The 21,407-nt window shown below is 38.9% G+C and overlaps 1 protein-coding gene across 2 annotated transcripts in view; it reads left to right on the top strand.

The window, feature by feature from the left end:
• The window catches only part of cdk5rap1 (CDK5 regulatory subunit associated protein 1), a 74,953-nt gene that overhangs the window by 4,425 nt on the left and 49,121 nt on the right, over positions 1-21,407 (top strand). For both annotated transcript variants that reach the window (XM_084100689.1, XM_084100690.1), the window contains exons 2-5: positions 212-315; positions 478-512; positions 604-704; positions 16,280-16,490. In XM_084100689.1, coding sequence (XP_083956815.1) covers positions 212-315; positions 478-512; positions 604-704; positions 16,280-16,490 — 451 coding nt within the window. The remainder of the gene's footprint in view (positions 1-211; positions 316-477; positions 513-603; positions 705-16,279; positions 16,491-21,407) is intronic.

The raw sequence follows: 21,407 nt of genomic DNA, 5'->3' as shown, positions 1-21,407 counted from the left end.
TATATTAACTATTAATTATCGAGAAACTAATAGTTTAATTTGATGTACTTTATCACTGTAATACTTTATTAAAGACCATTACAGATTCAGAAGAAATATCAGTTTCATTAATCAGTAGCTATTATGTGTAATTTTGTCACATTACACTAATTTAGAAGTCTAAATTCTTTCTTAGAGAATATTTATGCTACACATGTGAAATGCCTTACAGTGTATTTTGAGACATATGGCTGTCAGATGAATGTCAGCGACACTGAAACTGCTTGGTCCATTCTTCAGAAAGCAGGATATTCTCGGACACATGAGCTTTCAGAGGTACTGCAAACTTTCCCTAATAAAAATTCACTATGGAAACACATCTGTTGAAACTATGATTACTATGGTCAATTTTTGTAAGGAGTGTGATACAGTCAGAATTGCAGAATATGATTAATTGCATCGAGGCTTTAATGTTGTTCATCTGATATTCTTGTACAGGCAGATGTGGTACTACTTGTCACTTGCTCCATAAGGTAAGAAAGACTGCTTTTTAAAGCAAAGAATGAGTATAATAAGTGCAATTTGCTTTCAGATTTAGGGTTTAATGGGTTTCTTTTTTGACAGAGAAAAGGCAGAGCAAACCATTTGGAATCGACTAAAACATCTCACTGCTTTAAAGAAGAGGTGTCAGAAACACAAGACTTCACTAAAAATAGGTGTCCTAGGTAACTATTATAATGGTTCCACTTTATTTTCTTCTACTATAGAGAAAAAAAGCTGTGTGAAGTGTGAATGTTAATGCACAGGGCTCAACAGAAAGAAGCAGTCCAGAATTTTTACCATGGCAATATGTTAGAAATTAAAATGTAAATAAAAATTATACTTTTTAGCAATGTATTTTGTATCAGATGCAAATAAATGTTCAGCAAAGATATACAGTATTTACTAGCGTTCTAAATCAAATGTTTTGTCACGATACTATATAACATCGATTCTCCTAGCCAGCAATATGATATTTGCAGATACCTCAAAACATGCCACGATATGATTACAATTCAGGGATGGCCCGTCATAGTCTAATCTGTGCCGCCACGGTTTCATAATGAACTGAAAATATTTTAAAACTTCTCATAATAACAGCAGAGTTTTTCCTGGCTCAAAAATGGTCTTTGGTTGTGGCTGTAGAACACGGTCATCCACACACACAGTACACAATTTATTTATATATATATAGCCTATATGTGAGAGTGACCCGTGCTGGCAAAAGGAGTCGGAATGTGCACAGGCTAATTACGAGCTTCAGGCAAAACAAGTGATAAATATAATTTTTGGTCGAATTTGAAGTTTTCACAAAAATGTGTTCATTAAGCCCTCATCTAGTGATCCCCATGCTCCAGATAGCTATTAAACATCTAAAAGTATCTTTATTTGTAAGTTTTAGTCTTTATTTTTATGTATTTGCGCAAACATTATCGGTTATGTCTTAAGTGAACGTTTGGTTAACTGTTTGGGGGAAAACATCCGATGTGTAACATTATATTAGATCCGTGCAGTACAGTAGGTTAGGTCTTAATATATAGGCTGTCTGTTTCATTAATGTTAATCAAACAATTGTGGCATCATGGGAAAAAAGTTTAATATATATATATATATATATATATATATATATATATATATATATATACACAGTATCTGACAAAAGTGAGTACACCCCTCACATTTCAGCAAACATTTTAGTATATTTTCTCAAGGGACAATACTATAGAAATGAAACTTGGATAGATTTTAGAGTAGTCAATGTGTAACAGTATATATTTACTGTCCTCTGAAAATAACTCAACATACAGCCATTATTGTCAAAATAGCTGGCAACAAAAGTGAGTACACCCTAGTGAAAATGTCAAAACTGTGTCCAAAGTGTCAATATTTTGTGTGAGCACCATTGTTATCTAACACTGCCTTAATCCTCCTGGCCATGGAATTCACCAGAGCTGCACAGGTGGTTGCACAAACCTCTATATGACCCTGGCCTGTACTGTAACTCAGTTTCAGGGTGTTACCAATCTTCTTATAGCCTTGGCCATCTTTGTGGAGAGCAACAATTCTAATTCTCAAATCCTTAGAGAGTTCTTTGCCATGAGGTGCCATGTTGAACATCCAGTGGTCAGTATGAGAGAATTGTACTCATTTTAACTGCTCAACAGTTAACAGCACAAATTTTAACTGCTCTAATACAAGATACACACATTTGTATGGTCCTGTCAAGCAGACAAAAACATGAAAATGATGAATAGGACATGTGGCTTTGCATGGTTAAACGACGTACAGATATTTTCACTTAGGGTGTACTCACTTTTGTTGCCAGCTATTTTGACAATAATGGCTGCATGTTCAGTTATTTTCAGAGGACAGTAAATATATATGGCTATACAAGCAGCACATTGACTACTCTAAAATCTATCCAAGTTTCATTTCTATAGTATTGTCCCTTGAGAAGATATACTAAAATGTTTGCTGAAATATGAGGGGTGTACTCACTTTTGTGAGATACTGTATGCATATATATACATATACATATATACATATATACATATATACAGGTGCTGGTCATAAAATTAGAATATCATCAAAAAGTTGATTTATTTCAAGAATTCAACTTAACAGGTGAAACTAATATATTATATAGACATGCAAAGTGAGATATTTCAAGCCTTTATTTGTTATAATTTTGATGATTATGGCTTACAGCTTATGAAACCCACAAAATCAAAATCCCAGAAAATTAGAATATTACATGAAATCACACAGTAATTACACAGTAATACCATGGTCATTGAACCAGGTTTTGGTTCTTTTGGCAGTGTGGGCAGGTGCAAATCCTGCTGGAAAATGAAGGAAGCATGAAGTGCTCTGAAAATGTCCTAGTAGACGGCTGCGTTGACTCTGGATTTAATAAAGCACAGTGGACCAAAGTCCTCTTTTCTGATGAGAGCAAATTTTGCATCTCATTTGGAAACCAAGGTCCCAGAGTCTGGAGGAAGAATGGAGAGGCACACAATCCAAGATGCTTGAAGTCCAGTGTGAAGTTTCCACAGTCTGTGTTGGTTTGGGGAGCCATGTCATCGGCTGGTGTTGGTCCACTGTGCTGTCCACTCAACGCAGCCGTCTACCAGGACATTTTCAGAGCACTTCATGCTTCCTTCAGCAGACAAGCTTTATGGAGATGCTGACTTCATTTTCCAGCAGGATTTGCACCTGCCCACACTGCCAAAAGAACCAAAACCTGGTTCAATGACCATGGTATTACTGTGTAATTACTGTGTGATTTCATGTAATATTCTAATTTTCTGGGATTTTGATTTTGTGGGTTTCATAAGCTGTAAGCCATAATCATCAAAATTATAACAAATAAAGGCTTGAAATATCTCACTTTGCATGTAATGAGTCTATATAATATATTAGTTTCACCTGTTAAGTTTAATTCTTGAAATAAATCAACTTTTTGATGATATTCTAATTTTATGACCAGCACCTGTATATGTATGCGTGTGTGTGTGTGTATATATACAGGGTGGGCCATTTATATGGATACACCGTAATAACATGGGAATGGTTGGTGATATTAAAGTCCTGTTTGTGGCACATTAGTATATATTAGTACACACCACCCATCTTGAGGAGTTTGCCCCCTCACATATACTAATGTGCCACAAACAGGACTTTAATATCACCAACCATTCCCATGTTATTACGGTGTATCCATATAAATGGCCCACCCTGTATGTATGTGTATGTGTGTATATATATATATATATATATATATATATATATATATATATATATATATATATATATATATATATATATATATATATATATATATTATAGTTGACAAAGGTCCAACTGAAGGTTACAACAACTGATTGACAAGACAACAAATTAAGACAACTAACTAATTTTTAAACTAATATTTAATACAAAAATAATTCCAGTGGTTTGTTTTTCTCCTTTTAGCGGTACAGTACATCTTATGGGTCTCCAGTAGGTCACAGAATGCAAGAAACTTATGATAGGTTGAGTGTAATGGTAAGCATTATTATGTGCCGCCCTGTAGCAGCAACAGAAATGTACCCAATGTGAATCTATATGACCTGTAGCCTGTCTTTAAACCACATCAGTTATGTACATTTTATTTGTGACGGCCTGCATGAGTCAAGTCAAGTCACCTTTATTTATATAGTGCTTTTTACAGTAGCTTTTTAATGCAGCTTTTTAATGCAGATTGTTTCAAAGCAGCTTTACAGTGATAACAGGAAAATAATGCAACAAAGTTTATTTCTAGAAGAAAATAGCATCATAGTCCAACTTAAGTCAGTTCAGTGATGGTTAATTTTTGTTGTAAAAAAGTTATTAATTTAGTTAATTTATATACAGTATATAGCCGCTCTTGAGAAAACTGTGATGTCATCGTCCAACTCAGTTCAGTTCTCATATAATGGTGTCAATGCAGGCAGATCAGTAATGTTATTGAATATTAAATGTCCCCAACTAAGCTGACCAAAAGCCAAGGCAACAGTGACAAGGAACCAAAACTCCATCAGGTGACAGAATGGAGAAAAAAACCTTGGGAGAAACAGGTTCAGTCGGGGGGCCAGTTCTCCTCTGGCCAACGAACAAACAGTGTATGATTATGATTCAGCCAGCATTACAGGTTACAAGTCAGATTGGATCAGAACATTAAGAATATTTATCCAGTTCCATCTGGTTGAAGATCGGATTCATCATGCCGGTATGGAGACGAGTTTGTTGAGGATCAGTGCCGATGGCTGTCGTGTCAATGAGGCCTTCACAGGGGAGAGTCTAGGGAGCCTTCAGGGATGCGTTGTGGTCTTGTCTAGGTGCAGGTCCACCATCTGATCTGATATGAAGTGTGTTCCATGTTGTGAGTGTTAAACTCATTGCGGAGTTCCGCACATAAATCACTCTTTCATGCAAGCTCTGCATGTGTTGTTACATATTAAGTATTGTTACAGTTACAGTATCGTTACATGCTTTGTGCGATAACTTGTCAAATAATGTGATATTCAATATGCGATACGATAATGCTTTAAATGCAGCCGCGGCTCGTCTGTTGGGGAGATGGGGCAGAGCCCCACCAAAATATTCATCCAAACATAGACCTCTATATGCAAAGAGTTAATACTAAATAATAAATGTGTTCAGCATTCTGCAACAAATATTTTTAATTTTTTCTAAACTATTTTAAGTCTTAAAGTGAGCAGGATATATTAAAATGAAGCGCATGGATTCGGCAGGCATGTATTTATGATACTAAGCGGAGCAGCCAGTCTCAGAGCTCTCCCTAGCTCTACAGCGACCCACACATTTTCAATGGAAATCTGTGGTGAAAAGTGGAACTGCAGCATGCTTTCATAGAGAGCCATTGGGGCAGATTTCTGGCTGCCCTGCTTATTTTCATGTGACCTTACGTAAACCTTGCTCCAGAACAAGACACTATCAGTCCACTTCTGCTATGTGTCTGCATCAGGTCAGTAACTAGTTGGCATGTCTGTAATGCGATCGATTGCTCCTGTTTGCCTTGCTGCTGGTTTCATCCTTTTCCTTTTCCTATTTAGCACCTAAACTCTGGAACTGTCTTCCTAACATTGTCCGGGAAGCAGACACACTCTGTCAGTTTAAATCTAGACTAAAAACACATCTCTTTAACCTGGCATACACATAGAAAATTATACATTCCTATTATTCAAATCAGTTAAATGATTATTAGGCTACATAAATTAGGTAAGCCGGAACCGGGAACACTTCTTATAACACCCGATGTACTCGTTACATCAAAAGAAGAATGGCATCTACGCCAATGTTAGTCTTTATGCTTATTCTGAGGTTTACTGTAATCAGCCGGATTCGGGCCCTTATCCAGATCAGATGGGGGACCTGCGCCTAGACACGACCACAACGCATGACGTAGTCAGCCGGATCCAGGCCGTATCCAGATCAGATGGTGCACCTACGCCTAGACATGACCACAACGCATGATGTAGTCAGCCGGATCCGGGCCGTATCCAGATCAGATGGAGGACCTGCGTCTAGACACGACCACAACGCATCCCTGATGTGTCAGCAGATATTGTGTCAACTAGACTCTCCCCTGTGAAGGCCTCATCGACACGACTGCCATCGGCACTGATCCTCAACAAACCCGTCTTCATTCCGGCGTGATGACTCCGATCTTCAACCAGATGCATGGAACTGGATAATATTCTGATTTTTCCTATCCAATTTGACTTCTGACCTGTAATGCTGCATGAATCATAATCATACACTGTTCGTTCGTTGGCCAGAGGAGAACTGGCCCCTCAACTGAGCCTGTTTTCTCCCAAGGTTTTTTTCTCCATTCTGTCACCCGATGGAGTTTTGGTTCCTTGCCACTGTCACCTTTTTTCACCTTTGTTGCCATTGCTTTTGGCTTGCTTAGTTGGGGACATTAAATTTAACATTTAATATTCAACAATATTATTGATCTGCCTGCATGACACCATTATATGAGAACTGAACTGAGCTGGACGATGACATCACGGTTTTCTCCAGAGTGGCTATATATATATATATATATATATATACAGTGAGGAAAATAAGTATTTGAACACCCTGCTATTTTGCAAGTTCTCCCACTTGGAAATCATGGAGGGGTCTGAAATTGTCATCGTAGGTGCATGTCCACTGTGAGAGACATAATGTAAAAAAAAAAAATCCAGAAATCACAATATATGATTTTTTAACTATTTATTTGTACGATACAGCTGCAAATAAGTATTTGAACACCTGTCTATCAGCTAGAATTCTGACCCTCAAAGACCTGTTAGTCTGCCTTTAAAATGTCCACCTCCACTCCATTTATTATCCTAAATTAGATGCACCTGTTTGAGGTCGTTAGCTGCATAAAGACACCTGTCCACCCCATACAATCAGTAAGAATCCAACTACTAACATGGCCAAGACCAAAGAGCTGTCCAAAGACACTAGAGACAAAATTGTACACCTCCACAAGGCTGGAAAGGGCTACGGGGAAATTGCCAAGCAGCTTGGTGAAAAAAGGTCCACTGTTGGAGCAATCATTAGAAAATGGAAGAAGCTAACCCTCTGAGGTCTGAGCTGTTTTCTGGGCCCTGGAGGTGTTCTGACATGCTCTGACATTTCTGGTTATTTCTGTTACTTGTGACATTTTCATGGCTAAAGTCTAATTACACTGTATTCAGCACAAACTCTGCTACAATAATATATCAGCAGCATGTATGTAAAAGTTTGTAGTTTTGAGATAATGACATTTATGCGTGGTTTTTGAAAATACAAAAAAAAATTCTCACTGAAATAAGGCCATGAAACCCATACTGATTATTTCTTCACAAGACTTTTGAAAATTGTATGACGTAGCCTAGAATATTTGCTGCAAAACTGTGTGAAAATCACCCTGACTGCTCATTCAGATAAGACAATATATTGATTTAAAAATTTTACGACGTGTTTTGTGTGAAAAAGCCTTATGCGAGAGCTCATTAATATGTAAGCTTTTCTCACCTGAGAAAGACAAAGAACCTCCCCTAACGGCCCTATTAGGAGCTATCAGGCCCCTATCATTCTGAGCAACCTTGCACAATACTGTAAATGAGGAGATTTAAAAAAGAATGGCTTTTAAATTGTTTGGATTTATTTACAACACAACATAATCCAAAGATACACAACAAATGCCAAAAAAGCACTTCAAAGACAGAGACCTTTGTGCCATTCCTAAAAACATTGTACATACCTTTCATTTCCAAGATTTTCACTTTACCATGTTCACGTACTGAGACTCATGTGAATGTTGAAGTCCTCAGTGGCATCTGGGACCTGAAAAAAAAAAAAGTGAACATACTGATATCAAGAGAAAGGCCTGCACGATTTTGGAAATAAATATTAGATTTTTCTGGTTAAAATTGCTTTTTAAAATTCCTTTTTAAAATTCACAGAATACACACACACGTTTCCAAGGATATATAATATAATGAACACCAGGTTTGTTGTGCCTTGTAGGCATAAGGTATATGCACAGTGCAGATAAAATAATAATAACAATAAATAACCTATAGCAGCCTATAAATCTTCCAAAAGATTTCAGTAACAACTAAGCTAGAGAAAAATATATTGATTATCATGTTACTTCAAATGTTTCCATCCGTTATGATGATATGAAATGAGATAATAATAAAAACATGAAGCTGTTTGGTGCGTTTTGCTTTCATCCAAAATATGATACATTCAAACGCGATCGCTTGCAAAATATGATACATTCAAACGCGATCGCTTGCAAAATATGATACATTCAAACGCGATCACTCTCAAATATAAAACATTATGGTTACCATAAACATATCTATGTTTGAGCAGATATCCACAAACACAGTAAACACGGGTCTAAATATTATAATATTCCCCATATATCTAGCAACAGTTCAGCTGCAACGTGACATTTATGCAACAATAACAAACTAGGCTATGTAAGAATTTCTTACCTTATCTTTCTTGTCTTCAAATCGCGTTCTTCTTCTTCTGAGGTAGCCTAAATCCAATGTAAGCTCAGGCACGTCTTTCAAACTCGACGAAAAGTGAAGTGAAGTGTTTTGTTGTTGAGGTAACGAGCGCGTTCGCGTTCCATGTGGAGATTTGCATGTGAATATCTTTTGCGCGAGTAGGCGTGGCCAAATTAACTGTAATGAGCAAGCGTTTGAGAAGCTGGACATCTTGTTGGTTTTATACAAATTACTTAAACAGAGAATATTTGTTTTCGTTTTGAATCCGATCATTTAAAAGTACACACTTAAATGTTTATAAAGGTATATGGCTCATAAATGTGTGACAAGTATTCGCTGAGTTTTGTTTCAGTTTATAGACGTGCTCAAGAAAAAAAAGTTCACCGCGACGGAGAGGCAGAAAGCACACCCTGTTTATTTTCTTTATTTTACAAAAGCACAATGTTTTGATTTGATTGTAAGTGGACACATACAAAAGGAGAAATATCACAGATTCTTTTTTTATATTTCTTTTTTCTGTATGACCATAAATGATGGAGTAATTTAAGTTTATAGTGCTACAATGTGGAGAAAATCCGGCAAAACGCGTCGGCGCGTTTGTCGACCTCAGAGGGCTAAACATGACTGTCAATCTCCCTCGGACTGGGGCTCCATGCAAGATCTCACCTCGTGGGGTCTCAATGATCCTAAGAAAGGTGAGAAATCAGCCCAGATCTACACGGGAGGAGCTGGTCAATGACCTGAAAAGAGCTGGGACCACCGTTTCCAAGGTTACTGTTGGTAATACACTAAGACGTCATGGTTTGAAATCATGCATGGCACGGAAGGTTCCCCTGCTTAAACCAGCACATGTCAAGGCCCGTCTTAAGTTTGCCAATGACCATTTGGATGATCCAGAGGAGTCATGGGAGAAAGTCATGTGGTCAGATGAGACCAAAATAGAACTTTTTGGTCATAATTCCACTAAACGTGTTTGGAGGAAGAAGAATGATGAGTACCATCCCAAAAACACCATCCCTACTGTGAAGCATGGGGGTGGTAGCATCATGCTTTGCGGGTGTTTTTCTGCACATGGGACAGGGTGACTGCACTGTATTAAGGAGAGGATGACCGGGGCCATGTATTGCGAGATTTTGGGGAACAACCTCCTTCCCTCAGTTAGAGCATTGAAGATGGGTCGAGGCTGGGTCTTCCAACATGACAATGACCCGAAGCACACAGCCAGGATAACCAAGGAGTGGCTAGAAAGAAGCATATCAAGGTTCTGGCGTAAGAAGCATATCAAGGTTCTGGCGTGGCCTAGCCAGTCTCCAGACCTAAACCCAATAGAGAATCTATGGAGGGAGCTCAAACTCTGTGTTTCTCAGCGACAGCCCAGAAACCTGACTGATCTAGAGAAGATCTGTGTGGAGGAGTGGGCCAAAATCCCTCCTGCAGTGTGTGCAAACCTGGTGAAAAACTACAGGAAACGTTTGACCTCTGTAATTGCAAACAAAGGCTACTGTACCAAATATTAACATTGATTTTCTCAGGTGTTCAAATACTTATTTGCAGCTGTATCATACAAATAAATAGTTAAAAAATCATACATTGTGATTTCTGGATTTTTTTTTTTTAGATTATGTCTCTCACAGTGGACATGCACCTACGATGACAATTTCAGACCCCTCCATGATTTCTAAGTGGGAGAACTTGCAAAATAGCAGGGTGTTCAAATACTTATTTTCCTCACTGTATATATATATAAATATAAATATAAATATTTATATATATATATATATATATATATATATATATATATATACACATATATACACATTCACCTAAAGGATTATTAGGAACACCTGTTCAGTTTCTCATTAATGCAATTATCTAATCAACCAATCACATGGCAGTTGCTTCAATGCATTTAGGGGTGTGGTCCTGGTCAAGACAATCTCCTGAACTCCAAACTGAATGTCAGAATGGGAAAGAAAGGTGATTTAAGCAATTTTGAGCGTGGCATGGTTGTTGGTGCCAGATGGGCCGGTCTGAGTATTTCACAATCTGCTCAGTTACTGGGATTTTCACACACAACCATTTCTAGGGTTTACAAAGAATGGTGTGAAAAGGGAAAAACATCCAGTATGCGGCAGTCCTGTGGGCGAAAATGCCTTGTTGATGCTAGAGGTCAGAGGAGAATGGGCCGACTGATTCAAGCTGATAGAAGAGCAACTTTGACTGAAATAACCACTCGTTACAACCGAGGTATGCAGCAAAGCATTTGTGAAGCCACAACACACACAACCTTGAGGCGGATGGGCTACAACAGCAGAAGACCCCACCGGGTACCACTCATCTCCACTACAAATAGGAAAAAGAGGCTACAATTTGCACGAGCTCACCAAAATTGGACAGTTGAAAACTGGAAAAATGTTGCCTGGTCTGATGAGTCTCGATTTCTGTTGAGACATTCAGATGGTAGAGTCAGAATTTGGCGTAAACAGAATGAGAACATGGATCCATCATGCCTTGTTACCACTGTGCAGGCTGGTGGTGGTGGTGTAATGGTGTGGGGGATGTTTTCTTGGCACACTTTAGGCCCCTTAGTGCCAATTCGGCATCGTTTAAATGCCACGGCCTACCTGAGCATTGTTTCTGACCATGTCCATCCCTTTATGACCACCATGTACCCATCCTCTGATGGCTACTTCCAGCAGGATAATGCACCATGTCACAAAGCTCAAATCATTTCAAATTGGTTTCTTGAACATGACAATGAGTTCACTGTACTAAAATGGCCCCCACAGTCACCAGATCTCAACCCAATAGAGCATCTTTGGGATGTGGTGGAACGGGAGCTTCGTGCCCTGGATGTGCATCCCACAAATCTCCATCAACTGCAAAATGCTATCCTATCAATATGGGCCAACATTTCTAAAGAATGCTTTCAGCACCTTGTTGAATCAATGCCACGTAGAATTAAGGCAGTTCTGAAGGCGAAAGGGGGTCAAACACAGTATTAGTATGGTGTTCCTAATAATCCTTTAGGTGAGTATGTATATATATATATATATATATATATATATATACAGGTGCTGGTCATAAAATTAGAATATCATCAAAAAGTTTATTTATTTCAAGAATTCAACTTAACAGGTGAAACTAATATATTATATAGTATATATATATTACATGCAAAGTGAGATATTTCAAGCCTTTATTTGTTATAATTTTGATGATTATGGCTTACAGCTTATGAAACCCATGAAATCAAAATCCCAGAAAATTAGAATATTACATGAAATCACACAGTAATTACACAGTAATACCATGGTCATTTAACCAGGTTTTGGTTATTTTGGCAGTGTGGGCAGGTGCAAAAATGTGCAGGATTTGCACTTGCCCACACTGCCAAAATAACCAAAACCTGGTTCAATGACCATGGTATTACTGTGTAATTACTGTGTGATTTCATGTAATATTCTAATTTTCTGGGATTTTGATTTCGTGGGTTTCATAAGCCATAATCATCAAAATTATAACAAATAAAGGCTTGAAATATCTCACTTTGCATGTAATGAGTCTATATAATATATTAGTTTCACCTGTTAAGTTGAATTCTTGAAATAAATCAACTTTTTGATGATATTCTAATTTTATGACCAGCACCTGTATATATATATATAAATGAACTAAATTAATAACTTTTTTACAACAAAAATGAAACATCACTACATTTACTTAAGCTGGACTGTGACTCTATTTGCTTCTGGAAACAAACTTTTTTTTGCATTATTTTCCTGTTATCACTGTAAAGCTGCTTTGAAACAATCTGTATTGGAGAAAGCGATATATAAATAAATGTGACTTGACTTGACTCTGTTCTTCCTATGTGGAGTAGCATATCAAATTAATGAAAGTATAAACCATTTAGTTTAAATGTGCTCATGTAAATAGCTTTTATGTACAGTAGTTCTGTTGTGTTTGTTTTATGTTTGCTCTAAGAATAGACATGACTTTGTTTTCTTCACTGGAATTCTTAATTTACAACATTCTAAAACAACATTCGGATGCAATAAATAATACATTAAGGCAAATCTAGATGGCATTCTATGCGTTTTTCGTGTGTACGAAAGTCTGCCAATCATCATTAGAGCGCCACCCTCAGGCTGAATAATGCAAGGACATCAGAATTCTGCCAAAAGTGTGTCTGATGTACTCAGCGATTAGAATATAAAGCTTACAAAATGTGTATCATAAACTTGCACGAAGACCCACTATCTGCCCTACCTAAATTTATGGCCAGGAGCCGCTACTGTTTAAGTGTATATTTAAATGTAATTAGTAACTGAAAATGATATAACCAATAGGCCTATGTACTGTATGTTTCACATTCTTTTTGGGAAAAGAAAGAATCACTACAACTTCTGAAAGTGAACAGCAGTGTTTTAGCATTACATAAAAAGTAATGTCACAAATCTGACCATGTCATTTTAACTCCAATGTAAAAAAAAAAGATATATACAGTGAGGAAAATAAGTATTTGAACACCCTGCTATTTTGCAAGTTCTCCCACTTAGAAATCATGGAGGGGTCTGAAATTGTCATCGTTGGTGCATGTCCACTGTGAGAGACATAATCTAAAAAAAAAATCCAGAAATCACAATGTATGATTTAACTATTTATTTGTATGATACAGCTGCAAATAAGTATTTGAACACCTGAGAAAATCAATGTTAATATTTGGTACAGTAGCCTTTGTTTGCAATTACAGAGGTCAAACGTTTCCTGTAGTTTTTCACCAGGTTTGCACACACTGCAGGAGGGATTTTGGCCCACTCCTCCACACAGATCTTCTCTAGATCAGTCAGGTTTCTGGGCTGTCGCTGAGAAACACGGAGTTTGAGCTCCCTCCAAAGATTCTCTATTGGGTTTAGGTCTGGAGACTGACTAGGCCACGCCAGAACCTTGATATGCTTCTTACAGAGCCACTCCTTGGTTATCCTGGCTGTGTGCTTCGGGTCATTGTCATGTTGGAAGACCTAGCCTCGACTCATCTTCAATGCTCTAACTGAGGGAAGGAGGTTGTTCCCCAAAATCTCGCAATACATGTCATCCTCTCCTTAATACAGTGCAGTCGCCCTGTCCCATGTGCAGAAAAACACCCCCAAAGCATGATGCTACTACCCCCATGCTTCACAGTAGGGATGGTGTTCTTGGGATGGTACTCATCATTCTTCTTCCTCCAAACACGTTTAGTGGAATTATGACCAAAAAGTTCTATTTTGGTCTCATCTGACCACATGACTTTCTCCCATGACTCCTCTGGATCATCCAAATGGTCATTGGCAAACTTAAGACGGGCCTTGACATGTGCTGGTTTAAGCAGGGGAACCTTCCGTGCCATGCATGATTTCAAACCATGACGTCTTAGTGTATTACCAACAGTAACCTTGGAAACGGTGGTCCCAGCTCTTTTCAGATCATTGACCAGCTCCTCCCATGTAGTTCTGGGCTGATTTCTCACCTTTCTTAGGATCATTGAGACCCCACGAGGTGAGATCTTGCATGGAGCCCCAGTCCGAGGGAGATTGACAGTCATGTTTAGCTTCTTCCATTTTCTAATGATTGCTCCAACAGTGGACCTTTTTTCACCAAGCTGCTTGGCAATTTCCCCGTAGCCCTTTCCAGCCTTGTGGAGGTGTACAATTTTGTCTCTAGTGTCTTTGGACAGCTCTTTGGTCTTGGCCATGTTAGTAGTTGGATTCTTACTGATTGTATGGGGTGGACAGGTGTCTTTATGCAGCTAACGACCTCAAACAGGTGCATCTAATTTAGGATAATAAATGGAGTGGAGGTGGACATTTTAAAGGCAGACTAACAGGTCTTTGAGGGTCAGAATTCTAGCTGATAGACAGGTGTTCAAATACTTATTTGCAGCTGTATCATACAAATAAATAGTTAAAAAATCATATATTGTGATTTCTGGATTTTTTTTTTAAAATTATGTCCCTCACAGTGGACATGCACCTACGATGACAATTTCAGACCCCTCCATGATTTCCAGGTGGGAGAACTTGCAAAATAGCAGGGTGTTCAAATACTTATTTTCCTCACTGTATATATATATATATATATATTTAAATAGTTCTCTTTTAAAAACTCTTTGCTCAACTTTAAAAATAAAAACTCTTTGCTCAAATTGGTAATATATAGTTATATCAATGTAACGATAACCAGCTGGAGTGCCCTTGAGAGCCACCAGAGGGCACTCCACACCTGACTCTCATGTTCACTCACAGACTACATCTCCCATCATTCTCTGCCTGGACTCATCAGCACTCATTATCACATTCACCTGTATCTCATCTTCTTGTTTAGTTCACCCCATATAAGCCTGGTTCACCCCATCACTCACTGCGAAGTTTTGTATGTTGTTGCACTGCACTTCTGAGCGTTTTTCCCTGGTTTTGTGTCTCTTGGTTTTTGGATATCTTGCCCTGTTCCCTGGATTACTCTCTTGCCTCTGGTCCCTGGATTACTCTCTTGCCTCTGGTCCCTGCCTGTTTTGTTTGTTTGTTTTGTTTGTTTGTTTGGACTGCCTTCCAGTGTATGACCTATTGCTTGTTCTTTGGATTACCCCTAAATAAAGCTGCGTTTGGATCTTTACCTTCGAGTCTCGGAGCAGTTCGTAACAATTAACCTGAAAACTTAACATCAAAAACACCTGAAACTAGGGGTGGACAATTAGTTATTTTAGTTATTTTCATATATAATTGCTATTAAAAATAAGAACAAAGAGGCAAATTACAGACAATAGGACAAATACAATAAAACAAAGATAAAAATAAAATAAACAAGTGCTTTTAAGATTTTCAGGTAGGCCTATGTTAGATTTATATAACAGTAGCATTCAAGTAAGAAATAATACAGAAACTGAATAATCATACATTGATTCAAAGTTTTTTTTTTTGTTTTTTTTTTTTAAAGTTTTCTAGTTAAGAGCAGTGAGTAATTTTCTCTTTTTCTTTTTTGTTTAACAGACAGCAGCAGGCAGCTATACTGTATTAGACTGCTTTCACTTTAAAATCTAATTCACGGATCCTACTGAGACGTATCCAATTTCTTTCCCAACTGTTCATGTTCACTTAAGACATAACCAACTGTTCATAAATACTCGCCAAGACATTTTGACATAACTATGTGTTTATTTGACTGTTTGAGTGCAAGAAGCCACAAAATAACTGAATTTGTGATTGCATGCTGTCCGAGAGGTGGCTTGTTTGTGCGCACTTTGACTTTTGACTGTACATTTGCGATATTTCGATATATCATGCAGCCCTAGTTAGTCATATTTTTCATGTGTTGGTGGTAATACTCATGCTCCGGCCGCATTGTGGGGAAAATACAAACACTTTTATTTTACTGTACTGATAAAACATGGTCAAGTTTAAATATAGTTTTATCCAATGTCAAATTAAATATAGTTTCAGTTTTAAGACCCTGTGTTCTATTATATTCTATTCCATCATGTCTAGCTGTTTTTTTAAACAGGGACAATGTTATGTGTGTACGCCCCTTCACTTTTTCTTATGTTTTCGCAGAAGCTCTACATTTGCATAAACTGAATTGTCATCAGAAATGCAGTACTGTCCCAGATTGGGCAAGTTCCATCAACTGGCCATTCTTCTTGTCAAGTCCTAATATATATATCTTCTGTCCTGCTGTAGGTTGCATGGCGGAAAGACTGAAGTTTGAATTACTTGAGCGGGAGAAGTTGGTGGATGTTCTGGCAGGGCCAGACTCGTACAGAGATCTGCCCCGGTTACTATCTCTTGCTCACGGAGGCCAGAGGGCCAGCAATGTGTTGTTATCATTAGAGGAGACTTATGCTGACGTCATGCCTGTCCATCGAACTCTGGAGGGGCACAGCGCTTATGTGTGAGTAATGCAGTATATGAGAAATGGCATCTTATGATGAAGACTAATGTATTTTCAAAAGTTAGATTAGATTTAAATTAGTTAAATTAGATTTCATGTTGGCTTAGGAGTTTTTTTTTTATTTGTTTTTTTTATCTCTTTAAATGTAATAATTGTAGATGTATTTGAATGTGTAAATACACACAGATTATAGTAGATGCATCAAGTGTAGTGACTTTGCAGTCTACCCTGTCTGTTTGCTAATTTTATCAGGGCTCCAGACTAAAATATGAGAGCAGTGGCACTGGTGCCACCAAGTTCTACAAATGGTGGCATCAGCACCCTTGGGTACTGTTGCCAACATCTGTAGAATATTGCAATATTACTGTTGTAGTTCACAAAAAATGCAATTGCTAAATAATACTGCATTTTTGTCTCATTGAATTGCACAGTAAAACACTGAGTTTAAGTTTGAATGCAGATGTAAATTCAACAACAGTAACATATGTACATTCTTTCTGACGACTATAAATATGAAGGCGTCATGCCGTTATAGGTGTATACTTGAAACAGGGAGGGCATACAGTCGCCATCCAAGTACTCTTGCTAAAGACAAGGCCACTGACAGGGGCTATCTGACTATAAAGAGATATAATTCAGGCCCACTGATCCAGTCCCCTGGCCAAACCTCTGCGAGGGTCTGTCTCAATGTGCTCACTTGAATGCACATTTTAGTAGACATTTGACTTAATGCACTGCACAGCGGAACGATCCGGACGAACACAGGCCATTACTGTTCCAGATGCCTGCAACGTGCAGGGGACGTGAAAACAGTTAAAAGAGAGCTGACAGTCTCACTATCGTCATCATGTAGTGAGAGCTCACAGTTTGTAACTTATACTTCCGTTCATTTCGAGCCGAGAAGTTTCTGCCTTAAGGCGAGACACTACAGGTGAATAGGGTACAAATTTTAACTAGCAGATATCACCATGAAACTTTCCCAGTTGATTACCTACATTAAGTTGAGAAAAAAATGTATTACAAGTTTTCTGTAATTTAATGTTTAAATATGCAAATTAGGCAATATCTAATTAAATGTGCGCTAATTTGTATATATTTAAAAAAACGGCAGATTAAAAATTATTTTTTCATTGTGTTCACATATTAGATGGGGAAAAATTACAGAGGGATTTATGGATATCTACTTTTGTTATCCTATAAATCAGAATATACTGTCAATAGCCTTAAAAAAATGATTTTCACCATGTTTTTTGTAATAAAATGTTATATAAATCAGGCTAGGAATAATATATTTACCATTCCCTCTGTAAATGTCTTCATAATATAACTAGGTACAAGACTGGAAAGTTTGGTGTATATAGGTGCTACTGAAGTGGAGATTTCGTACTTGGAGTATGACAGAAAGGTCATTTTGAGAAAACGGGCTTTAAAGATTTATCATCAGCCAATGAGATTGCGCATTCAGCCCTTTTACTTTCGCGATTGGTTGCTGATAAAAAGGAAATGACCATATTTGGATCCGACAGCATTGTACAGTGAAGAGAGAGCTTTCCAGCCGTGCCTGTGATGACAGAGAGCAGACAGAGATCGCGGATCGGCGGGATGATTTACAACGACAACTTTTGTTGAATTTACGCGAAATCTACAGACGCAAACAGACAAAGTGTAATAAAATAAAGACCTAAATGTGTATGTCGTACTTTTTTTCACCACAGTATGAAAGAAGACATGTTATTGAAGACAAATATCCAAAAAGCTCAAAATTGACCAGTAAAAAAAAAACCATGTTTTTGCCTGCCGTGTCTCGCCTTAAGAGTTCTCAGGAAGTACTCAGGCTGATGGCTGAAAGCAGCCATCAGCCTGAGTACTTCCTGAGAACTCTTAAGGCAGAAACTTCTCGGCTAGAAATGAATGGAAGTATAAGTTACAAACTGTGAGCGCCCCTGTGAAATGCGAGCTTGCATCACAAGGCCCAGTTCTACTCTCTGTTTTTCTTGTTTTTTAGGATGAGAAGCAGAAGATGAGATGGTATAATACACTCTCTGAATGGACCATGATCAGTCGATCATCCAGTTTCATTCAGCACGAGCGCTCCACCCATGTAGAGGGGAGATACCCGTGTTACACACAGTTTGTTCATATGAAGGGCCTGTAGCGTCCGCCTCACTTCGGCTGGGTACCGGACCTAGTTGAAACACCAGTCATCTAGCTGGTAGAGGGCCAAGACGACGTCTTGAACACCACCCTACTACACACAGTCAAGCAAGGCTGGACTAATGAAATGCAGAGCGTGGAATAATAAGCAACAAGCTACATTTAACCAGTTCTTACGATAGCCCTATATTCACAGCGTCCAGCATAAATCTTTGCGGGTAGAACCAAATTCATAAACCTCCAAACAGGGCAGATAGCTACAGCTGTAGTTATTTGTTCGAGCAGATGCACTGCACAATTTTTCAATCCAACCTAGTTGAGACACTCGCCAGAGAGGGACGTGGTGACGAAGCCTTTCAGATATCCAATGGCTGCTTAGCCTTCTTCCTCTGCAAGGTCTATGGACCTTGCTTTTTATACAAAAACAATACAATGTTGCCAAATCCCCCGAACATAAACAAACCTTCACGTGAATCACATGACTTTCACCATTGCTCAATGCATCTTGGGTAATGAAGTCAATTCACAAATCATAATGACACATAGTTTGTTTTTAACCACATATGTATCTGACACATGAACTGTTAATCTTAGTGTTGTGTATTAACTGTCGGTATTAATGTTAACTTATTCATTTTAACTTATTAATCTTAACTTTTGTAACTATTCTTTTAAATAGTCTTCTAACAAATAAATTCTCAACATCCTCCCCCCCATAAACTACAGTTTATATAATTTCCAAAGGATACAAAAGCTGGATGGGTCTCCGCAGAACAGTCCCTGAACTCGTGCGAACTGCACATGACCTCACAAGGCCATCGCGACCTGGAAACAATTCCTCAATTCTTCCTAGTCTCCAGCTCTGTCTTGGGATGTTATCTTCTCCGATAAGTGCAACATCTCCGACCTTCAGCAGAGAAGGCTGTGGGGTGTCGTAGCGATGAGCCGACTTCAAATCCAGCAAATATTCTCTCCGCCATCGGTTACAGATGTTGGTCATAAGTCTTTGTCTATAGCGCCACCTCCTGTTCATCTCCTCCTTGTTCGCTGTTGGATGGTTAGTCTCAGCTGGACATGGCTTAGGAGGCAAGCAGGTCAGTCTCTGACCCACCAAGAAGTGAGCAGGTGTTAGTGGCTCTGGCTCATCCACATCATTGTGCACATAAGTGAGCGGCCTCGAGTTTATTATGGCTTCAGCTTCAGTCAGAATGGTGCATGTTTCTTCAAAGTTGAGTTTAGCTCTGCCAAGCACTTTTCTGAGAATAATTTTGACTGACCTTATCAGCCGCTCCCAGAATCCGCCCCACCAGGCTGCTCTTTCAGCGATGAACCGCCAGGTGATGCCCTTCTCTGAGAAGAACTCCCGTAGCTGTGGATCTTTAATGCCTTTCCAGAGCTCCTTCAAATCTTGATCAGCTCTCTTGAACGTCTTGTTATCTGAATAGATCACCTTGCATAATCCTCTTCTTGAGATGAATCTTTTCAACGCTAGCAGGAAGTTCTCTGTAGACATATCTGAGACCAGTGCACTGCTCTGGTTACAGCACAAGTGAACAGTGCTATATACGCTTTTGTCATAACGTTCTGTGTCTTCACATAGAGTGGCCCTGCGAAGTCCACACCAGTGGTCTCAAATGGCGGTGACTCTGTTATTCTGTCTCTTGGCAGTGGCGCGGTAGTCTGCTGTCCAGCCTTTGCATTGAATTTCTTGCAGAGTACACATCTGGACACAACCTTCTTCACTACCTGTCGTGCCCTCAAAATCCAATATTTCTCTCTTGTCTGCACTAAAGTGTCTCGTACACCTGCATGCATTATCTTCTCATGTTCATACTGCACCAACATTTCTGTGTATCGGTGGTTGTTGGGCAAAATCCATGGGTGCTTTTCTCTGTAAGAGAGATCAGAATGCTGGAGCCTTCCTCCCACACTGAGCAGCTCATCTTCATCCAGAAATGGTTTTAGCTCTCGGATTCTGGAGTCAGTGTTGGGACATTTCCCTGCTTTCAGCAGATCAATTTCAGAGCTGAAACTCTGGTTCTGAATCACCTTTATTCAGTGTTTTCCTGCTTCATTCAGCTCTTCTGCCGTCAGTTCACCACTGATTTTTGCGCTTGAGCGGGTGTTGGTGATAAACCTCTTTATCCAGGCTGTCACCTGGAGCACTGTTTTTAGTTTGCTGTACTTCTCCAGACATAAAACAGGGCTTAAGAAGTCTTGGTCTTGCTTAACAAACTGTACAGCAATCTGGTATTTGGATCTGAGTTCAGACTTTACCTCATCTTCCTGAACATCTTCCTGAGTGCTCTCTGACTGATCAGGTGACATCAGAACACAAGGACCATTCCACCACAATGTGCTCTGCTTCAGGTCCTGCACAGTTAGGCCTCTGGTGGGGAGGTCAGCTGGATTCATTTTCCCTTTGCAGTGAGACCATGACTGTGGGTCAGTTAGAGACTGGATTTCTGTGACTCTATTTGCTACAAACTGTTTCCACTTATGAGCAGAACCACAAATCCAATGCAGCACTATCATTGAGTCTGTCCATAGTCTGAGTTGTGTCTTGTCTGGCTGCAGTGCTTTCATGAGGGTGTTCCCCAGCCTGGCTGCTATTACAGCACCCATTAGCTCCAGGCGTGGCAGTGTCATCCTTTTGAGTGGAGCCACTCTGGACTTGGATGCAACCAGGCTTATGGTCACTTCTCCTTCCTAAGATAAGCAACTGCACTGTAAGCCCTTTCACTCGAGTCACAGAACACATGT

Source organism: Abramis brama, assembly GCF_963993115.1.
Source record: "Abramis brama genome assembly, chromosome: 23".
Lineage (NCBI taxonomy): Eukaryota > Metazoa > Chordata > Actinopteri > Cypriniformes > Leuciscidae > Abramis > Abramis brama.
Note: the sequence above shows the minus strand (reverse complement) of the source record. Positions and strands in the feature narration are given on the sequence as shown.